The 14615-nt window shown below is 37.2% G+C and overlaps 1 protein-coding gene across 4 annotated transcripts in view; it reads right to left on the bottom strand.

The window, feature by feature from the left end:
• The window catches only part of TPD52 (tumor protein D52), a 125991-nt gene that overhangs the window by 59362 nt on the left and 52014 nt on the right, over positions 1 to 14615 (bottom strand). For 3 of the 4 annotated variants that reach the window (XM_042785790.1, XM_042785792.1, XM_042785791.1), the window contains one exon: positions 6197 to 6378. In XM_042785790.1, coding sequence (XP_042641724.1) covers positions 6197 to 6378 — 182 coding nt within the window. Of the gene's footprint in view, positions 1 to 3222; positions 4886 to 6196; positions 6379 to 14615 lie in introns of those variants that run through there. The other variant, XM_042785793.1, reaches the window with a different exon arrangement.

The raw sequence follows: 14615 nt of genomic DNA, 5'->3' as shown, positions 1-14615 counted from the left end.
ACAGGAGTACAGGATAGGGAAGAAATACATACTCTAAATAAAACATCATTAAGTCTCTCCACTGCCACCAGATCTCTATCCTACAGGTGGCCCATACTGCCAACACTGCTACTCAAGAGACTTTGCTCCCAGTTAGTCACAGATACCAGGTTAAGCATGAATTTGATGCTTGTGATTCCTCTGGCAACAAAAGAGCAAAGGCCCTAGGGAAGGGAGCGGGGTGCTGGGTCTCTCTATTGGGCCAGCCTCCTGCCAGCTGGCTGGTCTTTATGTAATTTTAAAGGTAAGAGTTAGAAAGGTTATGTTTTTAACACTGTCTCTCTAAACCTTTCCGTAGTAATCTTGCACCATTATATACACAACAGTCAGGGAATCTAGAGTTCAGCAGGCAAAGGGTGAATTTACCACACACTGACATCTTCCCTCATGCAGGAGAACATCTTTGCCACACACGGAGAGAGAGGTATCTTACTCGGTGCTTTGTGTGAGGTAGCTCATTCTTGCTGAAAGATGCACTAATTGTTCAAGAAACATATTCACATGGCATCAAAATGGAGTAGTTAACTCCAAACTCACCCTCCAGCTTAACGTGCAGTGACTGTTTACTACGCAAACTGGAACTAAACCAAATGGCGTCTTATTGAAATTCTACCCCCTGCAGAGCACCTCTGTCTTTTTTTCAGAAATCAATTTTTTTAACCTTACAAGATCTCTTACATAGCTTCACCTATCACTATTAACTTAAGACTGTCTTAATAAAATGAATATGCTAGAAAACAGCCAGCCTTATTCAAATTACCTTGTCTAAAAATATACAATATTTTTAATTGGATTCCATTCTGCCCTTATCTATAAAATACGTTAAAAATAGAACAAAAGAGAAGAATTTTAAATGTTTCCCAAATAAAATTCACCCTGGCAACCATTCAAACAGCGTAAATATTTTGATACAATTTACAGGAATAGCATTAAGTAATGTTTTATGATGCTCATTAAGCTGTCATGTTCTAAATCACAACCGGCATCAAATGATTTCTTCCCTTCTCTACTATTTAAGTTTGGCAAATATGCACTGTATAAAAGGTGTCAAGTAAAATCGCCACAGGATATACTGGAAATCCATGCACCAGCTGCATACTCAAACATAAAGGAAGTGTCTTTTTGATCCTACAGCCTGATAATACTGGAGTTGCTGGAGGGTTCCAGCAGTCTTTGAAAATAAAGCTTCATTACATTGGCATGGAGAGGTGCAGTTTAATCCTCTTTGGAAGCTGGTCCTGCAATCCTACAGTTTAGAAAATTGCTGAAAGCCATTGTGCTTTTGATGGCAATTGGTCATTAACATTACAGGTGCAGACCATGCAACAGGCAGTGTCAGCACAACCCCTTCCCACATTTTCTGGTTCTTAGGAATTTCATCTGACAACAGCAGATGCAAGTTGTAACAGCACCTTTTTGCCATGGACTAAAAGTTGTTGCTCATTTGGAGATTTAAGACAGACACTGTCCTCTGTAGCACTGCATTTCCTCTGCATGTTAAAAAAAAAAAAAAAAAAAGAAAAAAAAAATACCACTTTCTTCCTATAGATGAAAAGTTACTTTACCCTTACCTTCCTACAGACCATTTCTCATTTGTATAAACTCTGGGTGCTTTACAGAATTGCTGTATGTTGTTGGCATAAAACACAAATTTCATACAGCATTTAAGTCAAAATGTATCAAGAAACATGTTTTTACTTATTACAGTATATATTAAATAAGTACAGAACATATTAAGTATGACCTTTAAATCATAAATGTAATAAATACTCCTGTCACATTAAATAAATCCCAAATAACAAAATGCTGTTGGTATTTGTAACCAAATACATCCTTGCCTGAACCCAGTGAGAACTTACCAACAGTATCTTTGGTCTCTAACTAAACTAATGCAAGCTTCCAATCATAATACCATCAATGCTGAGAATAAAATATATCTTTTGCAATCCTAAGAAACAGTATTCCCAAGGAGGATAGTAAGAAGGAAAAAATCAGCAAAAACTAAAAAAAAAAAGAGCTAGCAAGTTCTTCAAATGTTTACTCGATTTAAAATTTTGTATCATTACTGTTTTAAGGTTTCTTTTACTTCATAGATTGTGGTGTTTTGTTTTGTTTATTGTTTTTTTTTAAGGTTGAAGTTTACTTTAGAAGAACTGATGGAAAAAATGTATTTATGTACTTCAAATTTTCCAAGTGAGGGACACCTTTTTTTGTAGTTGCTCTTTTACCCAAGACAGTCTTGAGGGTGGAATCTTTTCTTATTACCACATGGTGGTAGCACTACGGGGTCTTTCACATGGACATCCCAAGAAATCACAACTGTTAGGATCAGGACCGAGCAGTTTAAGAGAACAAGCTTTACAGACAAAAACCTCCTGTAGAATTTTTGTTTCTTTTCAACTAACTTCTATCACATTCAAAGATCAAAGGATATAAGAAAATTGTATTATAATATCACAAAAATAGTTCCGGTGAGGAAAAAGCCAGAAAATCAAGGAAATATCCAAAGCACATGTCCTCATGGAGATACCTCCTTACATAAACAGCAAAAGAAAGGTTTTTTTTTTCCTTTAAAGATGCTAAACTAATATTTTGGAGGACTTGACAAATACCTGAAAAGACAATACAGTAAAACCAAAGATCAGCATCAGAATACAGGTACTAGAAGAGTCAGGCTCTCAAGACCGACTTAATAAAAACAGTAAACAATATGCATTACATGCATATACAATATGATGATAAAGTCACTTCTGTCAGCAAGTGAATTAAAAGAAATAACAGTAACATTGTCTAACTGCGGTCACCAGTGGAAGCTGGTACAGATCTAAATACACACTGCAAATCTTACCCAGATACTTTCAATCTTTGGTAGAAGAGACCCCAGCCTTTATTCTGGTGACCAAAATCAGTTATAGCCTTCCAAAGAGAAGTCAGCATCCATTGAAAGACTCCAAGCCTTCACACTTAATACGAGGCCAGTGTATGAAAATATATTTGTTTAGATAAGGCAATTTTTACTCTGTAAATAAATGTGCTGCTGTCTTTACTACGGCAAGCAGATCAAAGCAATTGTACAAACAAAGGCATAAGTCTTTCCACTACTTATTAAAAAGCAGGGATATCAAAACTCAGCAGCACCTGAACACTATTGATGAGATACATAGACAGGTAGAATAGCAGTTTTCCATGTTTATTTTTGATTCCACAAGTATTTTGCAAATTTTGTGTTACAAATCCCAGTTAGAAATGAACTGGTACAACTATGTTATACAACACAGCACCTTACGACAAGCTAAACAACAGAACAGATGATTGCCTGTGACTGCAATTTTTTGTAAATCCAGGTAAATTTTGGAAATTCCAATTCCAGAAACACAGTGAATTGGGAAAAGGTGGCAAGATTTATTTAAATTATTTATTTTCTCATATAAATATTTTTATTTAGACTATTATGTCCATATAGCATTTCAACATTCAAATTCGGGTTTCTGGACTGAATTGAGGAGAAAGGGGATTTGAATTGGTCACCTACATCTCAAATGAATGATCAAAGTCCATTAGAGTATCAACACTACTTTCACTGCCACCACAGCCTCTGTGTTGCAAATGCTGTCTGTATTGTTTTGTGAACTACTGCCTTTAGTTTCAAATGTTATCTAATTAAAAATGCCCAGGCTGTTCATTTCCTTCTCTCCACTCCCTCTCAAAAGCAGCAAGAGGGAAGTATAACCCAAAAATATAACTGGCCTAGATCCTCTGAGCACCAGGTTTATGCTCCCAGCGCTCAATGGACAACTGACACTGAAGCCTCTGCTTCACCACCCTTGGACCTCATTTCCCCTTGTACCACCACAACGTGCATCAGAAAAGACATACAGTATTAGGAGAAAGATGAACGTGGGTAAGGAGTGGACAGACACTTTTCTGCCCGTGAATTTTTTCAGGAAGATGCATTTTGATAATTTCCCCCAATTTGTCTTGCCACCCAAGTATTCCAGAGCACCATGACAGAGTGAGATACTAACACCACACAAGGAAACAGTGAGTGGTAGGCTCACTATTCACAGGGTGAATGAACTGTAGTTAGGGATCTGAAGACAACACATGAAGTTGCCTGCTCCCCAAACATGGAGAACAAACACGGGAGAAGGTAAAGGGGGCTGCACTGGAAGCAAGAAAGGGGCATGGGTGCATGGAGTCTTGCTATGAACCATGCAAGGAGACAGTTGAGAGCTCTGGGTGGGAATCAGGGGAGACCAACAAAGACCATGTCATGGTGGATGTCTACTATGGGCTGTCTGATCAGAAAGAGGGAGCGGATGAAGCCTCATTCAAACAACTAGAAGCCACCTCATGATTGCAGGACTTGGTTCGCACAGGGGACTTTAAACGTCCTGATGTCTTCTCAAGCAGAAACAAACGTAGAGGGGAGCAAGAAACTCAGAGCGAGTGCCCTGGGGGGACATTTTTTTGCCAGAGGTGCCAGACAGCCCAACAAAGGCAGGTCTTCTGTTGGACACGTTACCCGTGGGCAGGAAAGAACTGTTTGGGAACGTGGTGGCTGATGGCAGCCCTGGCTGCAGTGACCACCAACGACAGAGCTTAGACACTGAAGAAAAGCGAGAAAGGCGAGTAGCAGAAGAGAGATCTGGGCTTCAGGACAGTAGACTTTGGTTTATTTGGGGTAGACAAGAAGCTGCCCTGACGTGAGAAGGTGCCCAAAAGAGGCTATTGATCTATACAGATGAACTCCTCAGTGCTCCAGAAGGGTCTTCCCCAATGTTCAGAAGTCAAGCAGACCTGGCACAAGGCTAGTTCAGCTGAACAGGGAGCTACAGTCTGGGCTCTACCACAAAAACAAAATGAACGGTCATAGATTGAGGTGAATATAGAAACACTCCTCAGGCATGCAAGAACTGGATTCTTCAAAGCTCATCTCAATTTAGAATTAGCAAGAGATGCAAAGAGCAACAATAACTTTACCACTACAGCAGCAGAAAAAAACCAAAATCTTTGCCTGCTGCCAAATGTGATGGGCACAATGGACTCTGTTCATCCTGGGCCATCAATCACATCTGCTTTGAAAATCACAGAACTGCCAAAAACAAGGAAGTTGAGTATACAAATCTCTGATAAAATACTATCACAAACTTGCACACAAACGTGTGATTATTTCTGTTAAACCTTTTTTTCTTTGAAAAGGTCAACTATTTCAGAACTGCCTATCACAGGCATCATTACTTAATGTTTTAGACACAGAGATCTTGCAGATTAACAAAGATGTTCCTCCTCACTCAAGGAAAAAAGAGGAAAAAAGAAATGGACTAAAATATTCTGATGTTATGAGTTCAAAAGCATGGTATTTTGCCTACGTACTAAAAACTAAATGTTAAAGCAACCTGGAGACAAATTAAATAGTCATCTTCGGATAATACATAACTATAAGGTGCTAGAGACAGCTTAGAAAGCTTGTAAATGCCATTTCCACTAGAATTTGTTGCTTCCTTCTATTTTAGCTCTAACTACTGCATTCCCCGGCACAATTGTTCTAGCTCCACCACAGTTGTTCGAGTTCAGGACACAGTGAAAGTTGCCATCAAAATCTATATAAAATCTTCTTCTACAATATGAAATATTTGACCACATTAGCACTGATCATCTACTATGAAGAGTATTATCATAAATAATGTGTAAACTCTCTGGTACATCACCTCATGTATACATATTTAGCATAGATGGCTCCTGCCTAAGGAGGCTTACAATTTGTGTGGGATTAAAGTTCCACATTCACAAAACTTCCAAGTACTTCAATAAATACTGCTTGCTTTAGCCACTCAGATGATAGTGGTTTCCCCTTTCCTCAGTGACAAAACACCCAGTAATTGCCTCTGGTCATCATATGTGGGAATAATGTAGATAGCAATAACGCAAACTTGTAGAGGAATCTACATTCGAGACAATGACATCTGAGCTACACAAATCTGTTTGTGATCATACCTCCATTCTGCACAATATGTTAACTTCTATAGTTTAAACCACAAAATTCACAGGAACTATTCAAGCTCAGTCCAGAAGACAGTCAAATCCCATTAGCTTAGCATTTTGGTTGGTATGTTGTTCACACACGTTAATTGCTTACCGTAAGTTTAGTACTTACTTTCCATCTACTTCTGGTCTTTTGCACACACAGTGAAACTTGCCACCAAAATCTATATAAAGATCATCATCTACAACATGGAATATTTGACCAATGGCAATTTTGTCTTTGGCAGGTCCCATCTGAATTAAAGGAGAGCGTCTCAACATGGATGCAAAGGATTCTGATTTCTCTGAAGGAACCTACAGATAAATAGAAAAAAGAAATACCATTTCACAAAACATACCATCTGAAGGAGGATTTAAATTAAATTTGTAACACTCAAAAAGTCTTTATTCACTAAATTACAAATAAAGATTTCATGTGTCCAGAGCATTGTTAGTAAGACTTCTAAGGAGGCATCTGGTAGATTTCTCCAACCCCAAGCATTTTACACATTAAAGATAAAGCTTTTGCTAATTCAGCCACACAAAAACACTCTGCATCTCCTGAAAACATCTGCCACTTCTACTACTGGTTAGGTAAGTTGATTTAAAAATGCATTCCCAATATTAGAAGATACTCCTGAAAAGAATATTTCGCATCTCTTATCTCCCCGGTGAAAACCAAAACACAATTAGTACCCTTCCAACCCAAATCATTCTATGATTCTATACCTTGCAGCTATTTAATAATTAATAATACTTAAACCTTTATTTTAAAGAACAAAATCATTTTGCCTAAGTAAAAAGAATGCACAGGGCTGATATAACACATTTTAAAAATCTGAACCATCACTTCTCTCCTTTTTCACTCTACAATATCACAGTAAATATTTTAATTCAGTAACTAAACAAATAAAATGCCAGTGTTTCTCATAGAGATTTAGGAAAATGGGAGAATATAAATCCTCCTGCTCTTCTTCATGGAGACACCTCTGTTCTGTGATCTAAGAAAGCTGACTATCACAGGCTTCCCATCATATGCTTGGCGAAAATATCCAGCTATATCAAAGTGAGACTCATTCTCACATATGCTTTCTCTGATACACTAAATCTGACCGCTTTCTAAGTTTATTTGAAATACAAATAGTAAGAAAAGACTTCTTGCCAGTAACAAATGAAAGGTGAGATGCATTTTGAAAGCAGTATGTACCTGAAATCTCAAAGTGAATGTAAGGAAATCATATTATAGATGGATAAACAGATTTTTTTAAAAAAATAGAGCCTATTAATTTTCCCCTGCATTCAGCAGTAATTAACTGATATAATAATTACTTCATGCAAGATTTCAGACTATTTTCAAGGCAGAAGAATTAAACAGAACAAAATAATCAAGCAATTAAAGGTTTAGAGATCTGTTGGCTTCAGCAACACATCTTCCCATCAACCACTTCGAGTGGATGCTAAAAATCCATCTATATTTCATATGAACACAGAATAATACCATCATTTTCCACTTGTACATTTGGAAACGTTTGTTCTTGGGGAAGTCAAAACAAGAGACAGTTTTGAATTCCAGCTCTGCTGGAAGGCACAAACAGCTTGGGTTGTTCTGACATGACAGAGCCTCAGGAATTATAAGCTACAGATCTGACACCTGGTAAGTTTGATGATCAGAAACAGGAGCTGTTAAACGTAGCATCTCAAGGACAAGGGCTGAACAAAGTGCAACACACGCACCACAAAAAGAACCTGGTTCGTGACAGTAAACCACAAGCAGAGCAGTAGGATTTTATACAGGAAAGCTCATAGCAGATAAGGTTCCAAATGTAGGATTGTTTGAAATTCATACAGTCTAAATTAAAATACATTAAAATTAATTGTACAAGATACATTTATAAGTGCTCCAAAAAATAAACACTGAATACAGGAAGCAGCAAGAGGAAGTATTTAAATAAGATTTTTCATATGAATTGAGGGGGCAGCAGCAATCTAGATGCAACTTTAAATCAATGTATAAGCCGTAAGCTAAAAGTAAACATTTCAAAATTAACATCTCTTCAAAATGACTTTGTCTGGGCATGAGATTATAAATCAATTCTCCTACTGAAATGACAAAACCTGTTTTAAGGGAAACTGAGGTGCAAAGTGCAATATTCAGTGGTCTTTCACTGACTTCCTCACTCTGAACTCACTAGAGTTTGCAGAATCACCCAATTGTCTTGGAACTTAACTGCTTGCCCCTGTAAAGTAACAAACACTTTTCCATCATCCTGTATGCTCATGAACATTGTTTTCAAAGATGATACATCCCATCTTAGTTATACCTTGTCACTCAACACCAAGTTACAGCAGTCGAATACAACAAATCTCCACGCTCAGCTACTCCATCGTTTGCGTTGATCACTCAATTCCCTAATTCCCTAGCCAGCATTACCCTATTTCTCCACCCTTCACTCCTGACCTAACTCGATTTGTCTGAGGAAAATAATGCCCACGCAAACAATCATCCAGAAAGTGATAGCAGGAACATTCACAGCAGAGGATTTCCAGTGGACATTCAGTCCCTCAGATGGAGCAGCTGAGTGATACATACAGAAACAACTTTCCCAAGTAAGAATTAAGATTATGAAGGGGGGATGTCTGCAGGGACTTAAGAAATACACATAATGTAAATATAGAAGGGCAGCATATATGATACTGAAGAGACAAACACAAGCACCAACTGGCAGAGATGCCCACTTTTCAGAAACTGGTGTTTTGGAATAGATCATTCTTCCAAATATTTTACCTGCTCTTTCAATGAAACCGAACATCTGACAAAGATCTTTCTGGGATCCTCCAAAAATTCTGTTAAATCTTCTTAATTTAGGACAAAGGCCTGTTAAGTGTTTAAACCAACCAAGCTGGCACTGCCATGCCTCATCTGGCCCTCTCCACTCCCTTACAGAACTCCTGTACCCTTATATCACCACTGAAATTTGTCCTAACCTGGAGTGAGCCTGTTAGGAATGTAACAAACAAAAGCTATTTACTTTCTTGTAGGAACAGCTTTCTGTTGGTCCAGTTTCCAAACTAGATCATCAAAGGACCAAGTATCAGGATGAACAAACAAGAGTGTGAGAGTGCCCACAGACAAGGGCAAAAATAAGAACACTGCAGAAACATATAAATTCAGTATGATAAGGACTACAACCATTTCATCGCAGAGTATTTTCAGTTATCCTTCATAGCAAGGCAAATGAATAAGAAAATTGCTCTAGGGAAAAAAAAAAAAACAAAACAAAACAAAACACAACCATAAAGACAGGCAGATGTTGTTATCTGTAAACTAACGCATATATACTCCACAGCTAAATTCAGGTCTCAGAAGATAAAGAACAGCCTTGTTTTCATATTTCAACAGGGTGTGAGGAGGTCCACCTGTGGTTTGGATTAATTTAATGAATGCTAGTAGAATCAGACACTACACTGGATGATGCATTTCCAACAACTAAACTGCCTTTTCTTATATATAGATCATCTGGAAAAAGCCTGAGCTAGTAGAGAGGATCGAGAGAACTTCTGAGTTCGGCTTGAAGGAGATTTTCCTAAGTTATCTGTAAAGATGGCAATAGTAATGGCCATTCAACACACCAAGCAACACCAAGCTTTTTTTAAGCAATAATACCATTCACAGTAAATTCCTTCAACTCTTGGCAATTACAGTCATTAAATTGCATTCACCTCCTTCTTCTTGCCTTCATATGATGGCATACACAGTAGACTTTCTACACTAAAAAAACTTGTTGCCTGTGAAATTTTTACCTCCAGATCATAACATGGGTACACTAACATCCTATGGATTTCCCAAAAATGGTCCATTCTAGTTAGTAACACCCCTCTCCATCTCCCTGGCAGGAAAAAATAGATACAAAATTCTCCCATGTGCAAACTTGCCTGTGAAATAATCTCTGTACAAAACACAAGTGTTATTTTTACACACTGACAAATGTGCTCGTTCTTTACTAGAACGAGATTAAACTCACTAAAATACAGATGCTAATTTACAAATAAATCCTTGGCCATTTTTCATTGTGGACAGTTTTCCAATAAACCACTGGGAATTTGTTTGAATTCTATCCCAGGTCTACAAGCCTGCAGAGATCTCCACTCTGCTTCTTGAAGAGGAACTTCTCAAGAGCACAAATATCTAATTTACGTATACAAGAATCCTCAAGAGACCCCACTGGTTATGGCCATCAAGAATTCTTTTGTGGGCAGTCTAGAACCAGAGTGAGTTAAAATACTGCCTTTTCTCCAGTGTCCTGCATAACCTAAAGGAGATCTCATTAAACAATAATTTATCTCAAGTGTTTAAAGAGACTTCATGACATTTTGAGTACTTTCCTCCATGATTTCTAAATCTCCTTAACTGTATTCCCCACAGCACCACTACAGAAAAACAGTAAGACAGCAAGGTAACAGGGTAACATACTTTATTAAGCACTCTGTACTCTTCTGATTCTCAACCAGTATTGGTCATGCAGCTGTGATAGATAATAACATGTCAAATTGCAAAAATTGGAGAATATTACAAAACTCAAAAGCACAAAGGGCATGTTATTTTAAAGTACTTGAAGCATAAAGGCTTTTTTCCTTCATTCTCCTTAAATATCTAACCTGTTTGGTTTTCCTTTTAATTTCTAGATTTTTAAATTTTTCCCAAATATTTAGATGCTTTTTACTTTCTGTGCGCAGAGTTTAACTAAAAACAGTAGTTTTTTTCAGTAACAGAATACTCTGCAAAATTATATATATATTAACCAGAGAGTTGAAAAAGTCATAGACTTAAACTCCAGTAAGATCTGTAGGAAAGAAGTAACTCCAATGGAGGAACGTAGCATACTATTTCTGCTGCAAAGTCTAGGACTACACAAGCAGGGTGGTCCTATCCCACCCAGTGATATGTCTTTAAAACCCTAGCTACATGTTTTATGTTTGCTTGCAAAGGCAAGTAGCATGCATGTTAGAATGTGAGAGATACAGATGAAACATGGAGAAGTGAGATGGGAGATTGGAGATCTGATTGCTATAATTAAGGGGTGAATGACATATTAACATCAAGCAGCATGCGAAGAATGCAACTCTCCATAACTATCAAATTCATCTTCCTCAGCACTGTCATCAATAGCTAGAAAGGTCTGTCTGTCTAAAGTTAGTTACACAAAACAACAAAATGAGAAAACTGATTTCCAACAACAATTTAGTACACCACCACGACAGCTAAAGGCCCAGCAGCTTGGAGATAATTAAAACTTGACTAGAGAAGGCCCTGAGCAATCTGAACCAAGTTTGTCCTGCTTGGAGCAAGAGGTCTGAACAGATGACCTCCTGAGATCACTTTCAGCAGCTATTATCTTATTTAGGAAAGAGAGAAGGACATAAGCCTGTTATGAAGAATAATAAAACCCAATACATTAAGCTACTCTCTGACCAAGTATATATTGATAAGATACTTATTTCAATCAGCAACCTAAAAAAATTTCGCTATCTACTAGTCCACCAGACCTTAATTTCCCATACCTTGTAACTACTAAAAGTGTGCACTGTTGCTTAGATATAAACCTAAATCTCACGAACTTTTTAAAAGTTGCTATAGGCATTATTAGGGTAACAGGTCATAGTGATTCATGCAGTTCATTTACCAAATTCCTCTCTAGTGTACTTTTACTATTTTTTTTACACAAATGAACACAACGAGCTCTATTTAAATCAAAACTCCATTGTGCAGAAAGATACCACCTTAAAGGCAACAGGACCAACTCAGACAGTATACCGCAAAACCTGATATCCAATAGTTAATGGCCTTCCATCCAGAAGCTGCACGACAAGCACTGCCAACTCCCAAATTTATCACAGAACAAGCACTGAGCTTTGTTTTCACCGTGCACTGAAGTTCTTCCAAGAAACAAAGGTAAGACTCAGGAGAAACACTGAGAGAACTGATGTATGACTACAGTGACCAAAATTTCAACATACAAGCAATTACTGTTCAAAGTAATTTCTCTGGGTGCTGCCTTCTTGTTATACATTAAACTACCTGGTCTAACACTAATTTTCTCTCTACTGAGAAGTTTAGTATGTCTTATTCTGGTGTCAGAATATAATCACTCAGATCTCAGGCCTCATGCCTTTAATTCATCTCAGCGATGTACAGCTCTCATTCTTCCCTCAACCAATAAGTTCAAATACCTTCTATACTTCTAACTTTGAACATGTTCACAACTTTGTGCCTAGCAGTAATCAGTGATTTTTTAGAGCTTTCTCAAAGCAAAAGCTCTGCTTCCTGTATTTTTAGGAAATAAAAGTTTGGAAAAAAAATATTTTAAAAATAAAGAGCTGCACTAACATTTATTACTTACTGAAGGGGACAATTTGCAAATTGCTAGCTAATATAACTTATTCACATATGGAGAACACATACTATAGACACCAGCTTGATGCTCTAGTGACTAAAAGATGTACAAGGCTATTTTAGCCTTTTTTGAAGCCTGATGTTTGATTCTGCTATATATACCAAGGCAAATATTAAAATGCTGTTATTTAAAAAACCCAAATGTTTATGGATAAAACAGACATGTGAAGCTATGCACACAGCAGAAAACAGGGACACTCTTTCTATACAGCTCTGCATAATTCAAACTAGGACACAAGTTTTAGCTAGTTTACAAGTAATTAAATACAACTGCCACAAAATTCACCTACTAAGACTCATAAGCAAGAGCACAACATCATCCCACTTACAGCACACAGTTATAATCAAAGACAGCATGAACTCAGAGTTTCTTCTTTTGAAGTCCACTGTTTTGCATTTTTTCCCCACCAGAATACTGCTCTTTTTCCTCCCCAATTAGTGGCCTGAGGTTTTGTCCTATTAAAAAAATATCAAACAACCAAAGTTCATACTGTTTCCCAACAGATTCAACTTACAACACAAATTGAAGAGATCTTCCTGGTCTTTATGGTTGCCCAATTTCCTTTAAACAAGATACTTTTCCATTTTATTCCATGCAAACAGATAAAAGTGAAGAACTAATATAAACTTCTTGCTAACAAAGGGGTTTGAAGATTAACTACTGTATAAAGCTGAAACAAACGCAAGATTTGTATTATTTAATAAAACTACTGAAGGAAAACAGTCCAAGGAGAAAGCATAAAAGGAGGATCTGTGATTCAAAGCAGAAATAAAAGCAGTGATTTAGTGAAAAATCTAATATTAATGACTGTAAAGTCACAAAGGAGAGCTCTGAAAGCAATGAAGTAGAAAACTGGAAGCTTCCCTGATAGTAAGCAAGAAGATATCTATAAAAAACTATATACTAATCACTTCCTATGCAAAGATTGCTGCAAGGCTAAACTTCTGTAAAAACAGCACTTGCACACCAGCTTACACTACAATGACCTGAATTCTTTGAGGGAATAATTTTAGTTGCAAGGATTCTAATTTTATTTAATATCTATAGTCCAGTAGAAGCAGTATCACTCTAAGTAAAAATTCCAGCAGATACAATATTAATTAATTTCTGCCCACACTTATGTAGTGAATTTGAATTGCACCTCAATGGCAGCAAACCCCAAATTATATCATTTTGGAATAAACATAAATAGTCTCTGTAACCACATTTTTAAAGGTAAGTTTTGAAGAAAGCAGGAGGGGGGAGAAGAAACCAGAAACACTTTTTAATACAATATGGTACTGCAAAACCAGTATTCAAGAAGAGCACAGTGTGCATTGAAAGCTTTTCCTCCAAAACTTTAAAATTTGCAGGGAAATAACTCAGATTTTATGACCAGAAAAAGGAAAGAAAACCAGTTCTTTTTGCCTAAAAGAGGATGAGGAAAATCAACTGCTGTATTTTGATTCTTACATCTACTAAATTTTTATTAACTTCCAAAAACCTTGCATACTTACTGTTTTAATTGTCCAGAGTTGTTCCCCATCACAACCTTAAAACTACAAACACCCCCAAAGAACCGACAGAAACCAAAGCAACCTTCTGCTGTTTCAACCAAAAGAACATCCATACATTCTCCTCAGCACAGTGAAGAAATATGGTTTCACTTTAGAAAGCAAAATAAACAAAACTCTCCAGCCAAAAAAGCTGGAAATAAAAAGCTGAAATTAGGCATTTAAGCATCCCTTGGTGAGAAGACATGACTAAGTGTTTTGGCAAAGAGTCATTTAAATTTCACTGTAGATATCAGGATTTTTTGTGACTAATTTACCACGCAAGTCTAATAGTATTTTGTAAAGACCTCTTCATTAAAACCCTGACTTCTTATTTTTTTTAAATACCGCAGAATTAAGCTTTAAGGAGCGTACGTACAGAAGCAAAGGTGTCTCCGTACTCACTGCTAACGTGAAGGTAAAATTCGGCAGTGACTTTGCTGCATACAACATGCTAGAAGACTCAGTGTCCCAGCGTGACTTGGGAGCACACTTGAACTGAAGTCTCTGGAGAAGAGCACCCTCTCCGCTGTGGAACATCTGGGAGAGCACTGTTTACTCTGTCAGC

Source organism: Tyto alba, unplaced genomic scaffold, assembly GCF_018691265.1.
Source record: "Tyto alba isolate M040663 unplaced genomic scaffold, T.alba_DEE_v4.0 Super-Scaffold_9, whole genome shotgun sequence".
In the NCBI taxonomy this organism is placed as follows: Eukaryota; Metazoa; Chordata; class Aves; order Strigiformes; family Tytonidae; genus Tyto; species Tyto alba.
The sequence above is the reverse complement of the archived record's forward strand: the minus strand, read 5'-3'. Positions and strand labels throughout refer to the sequence as shown.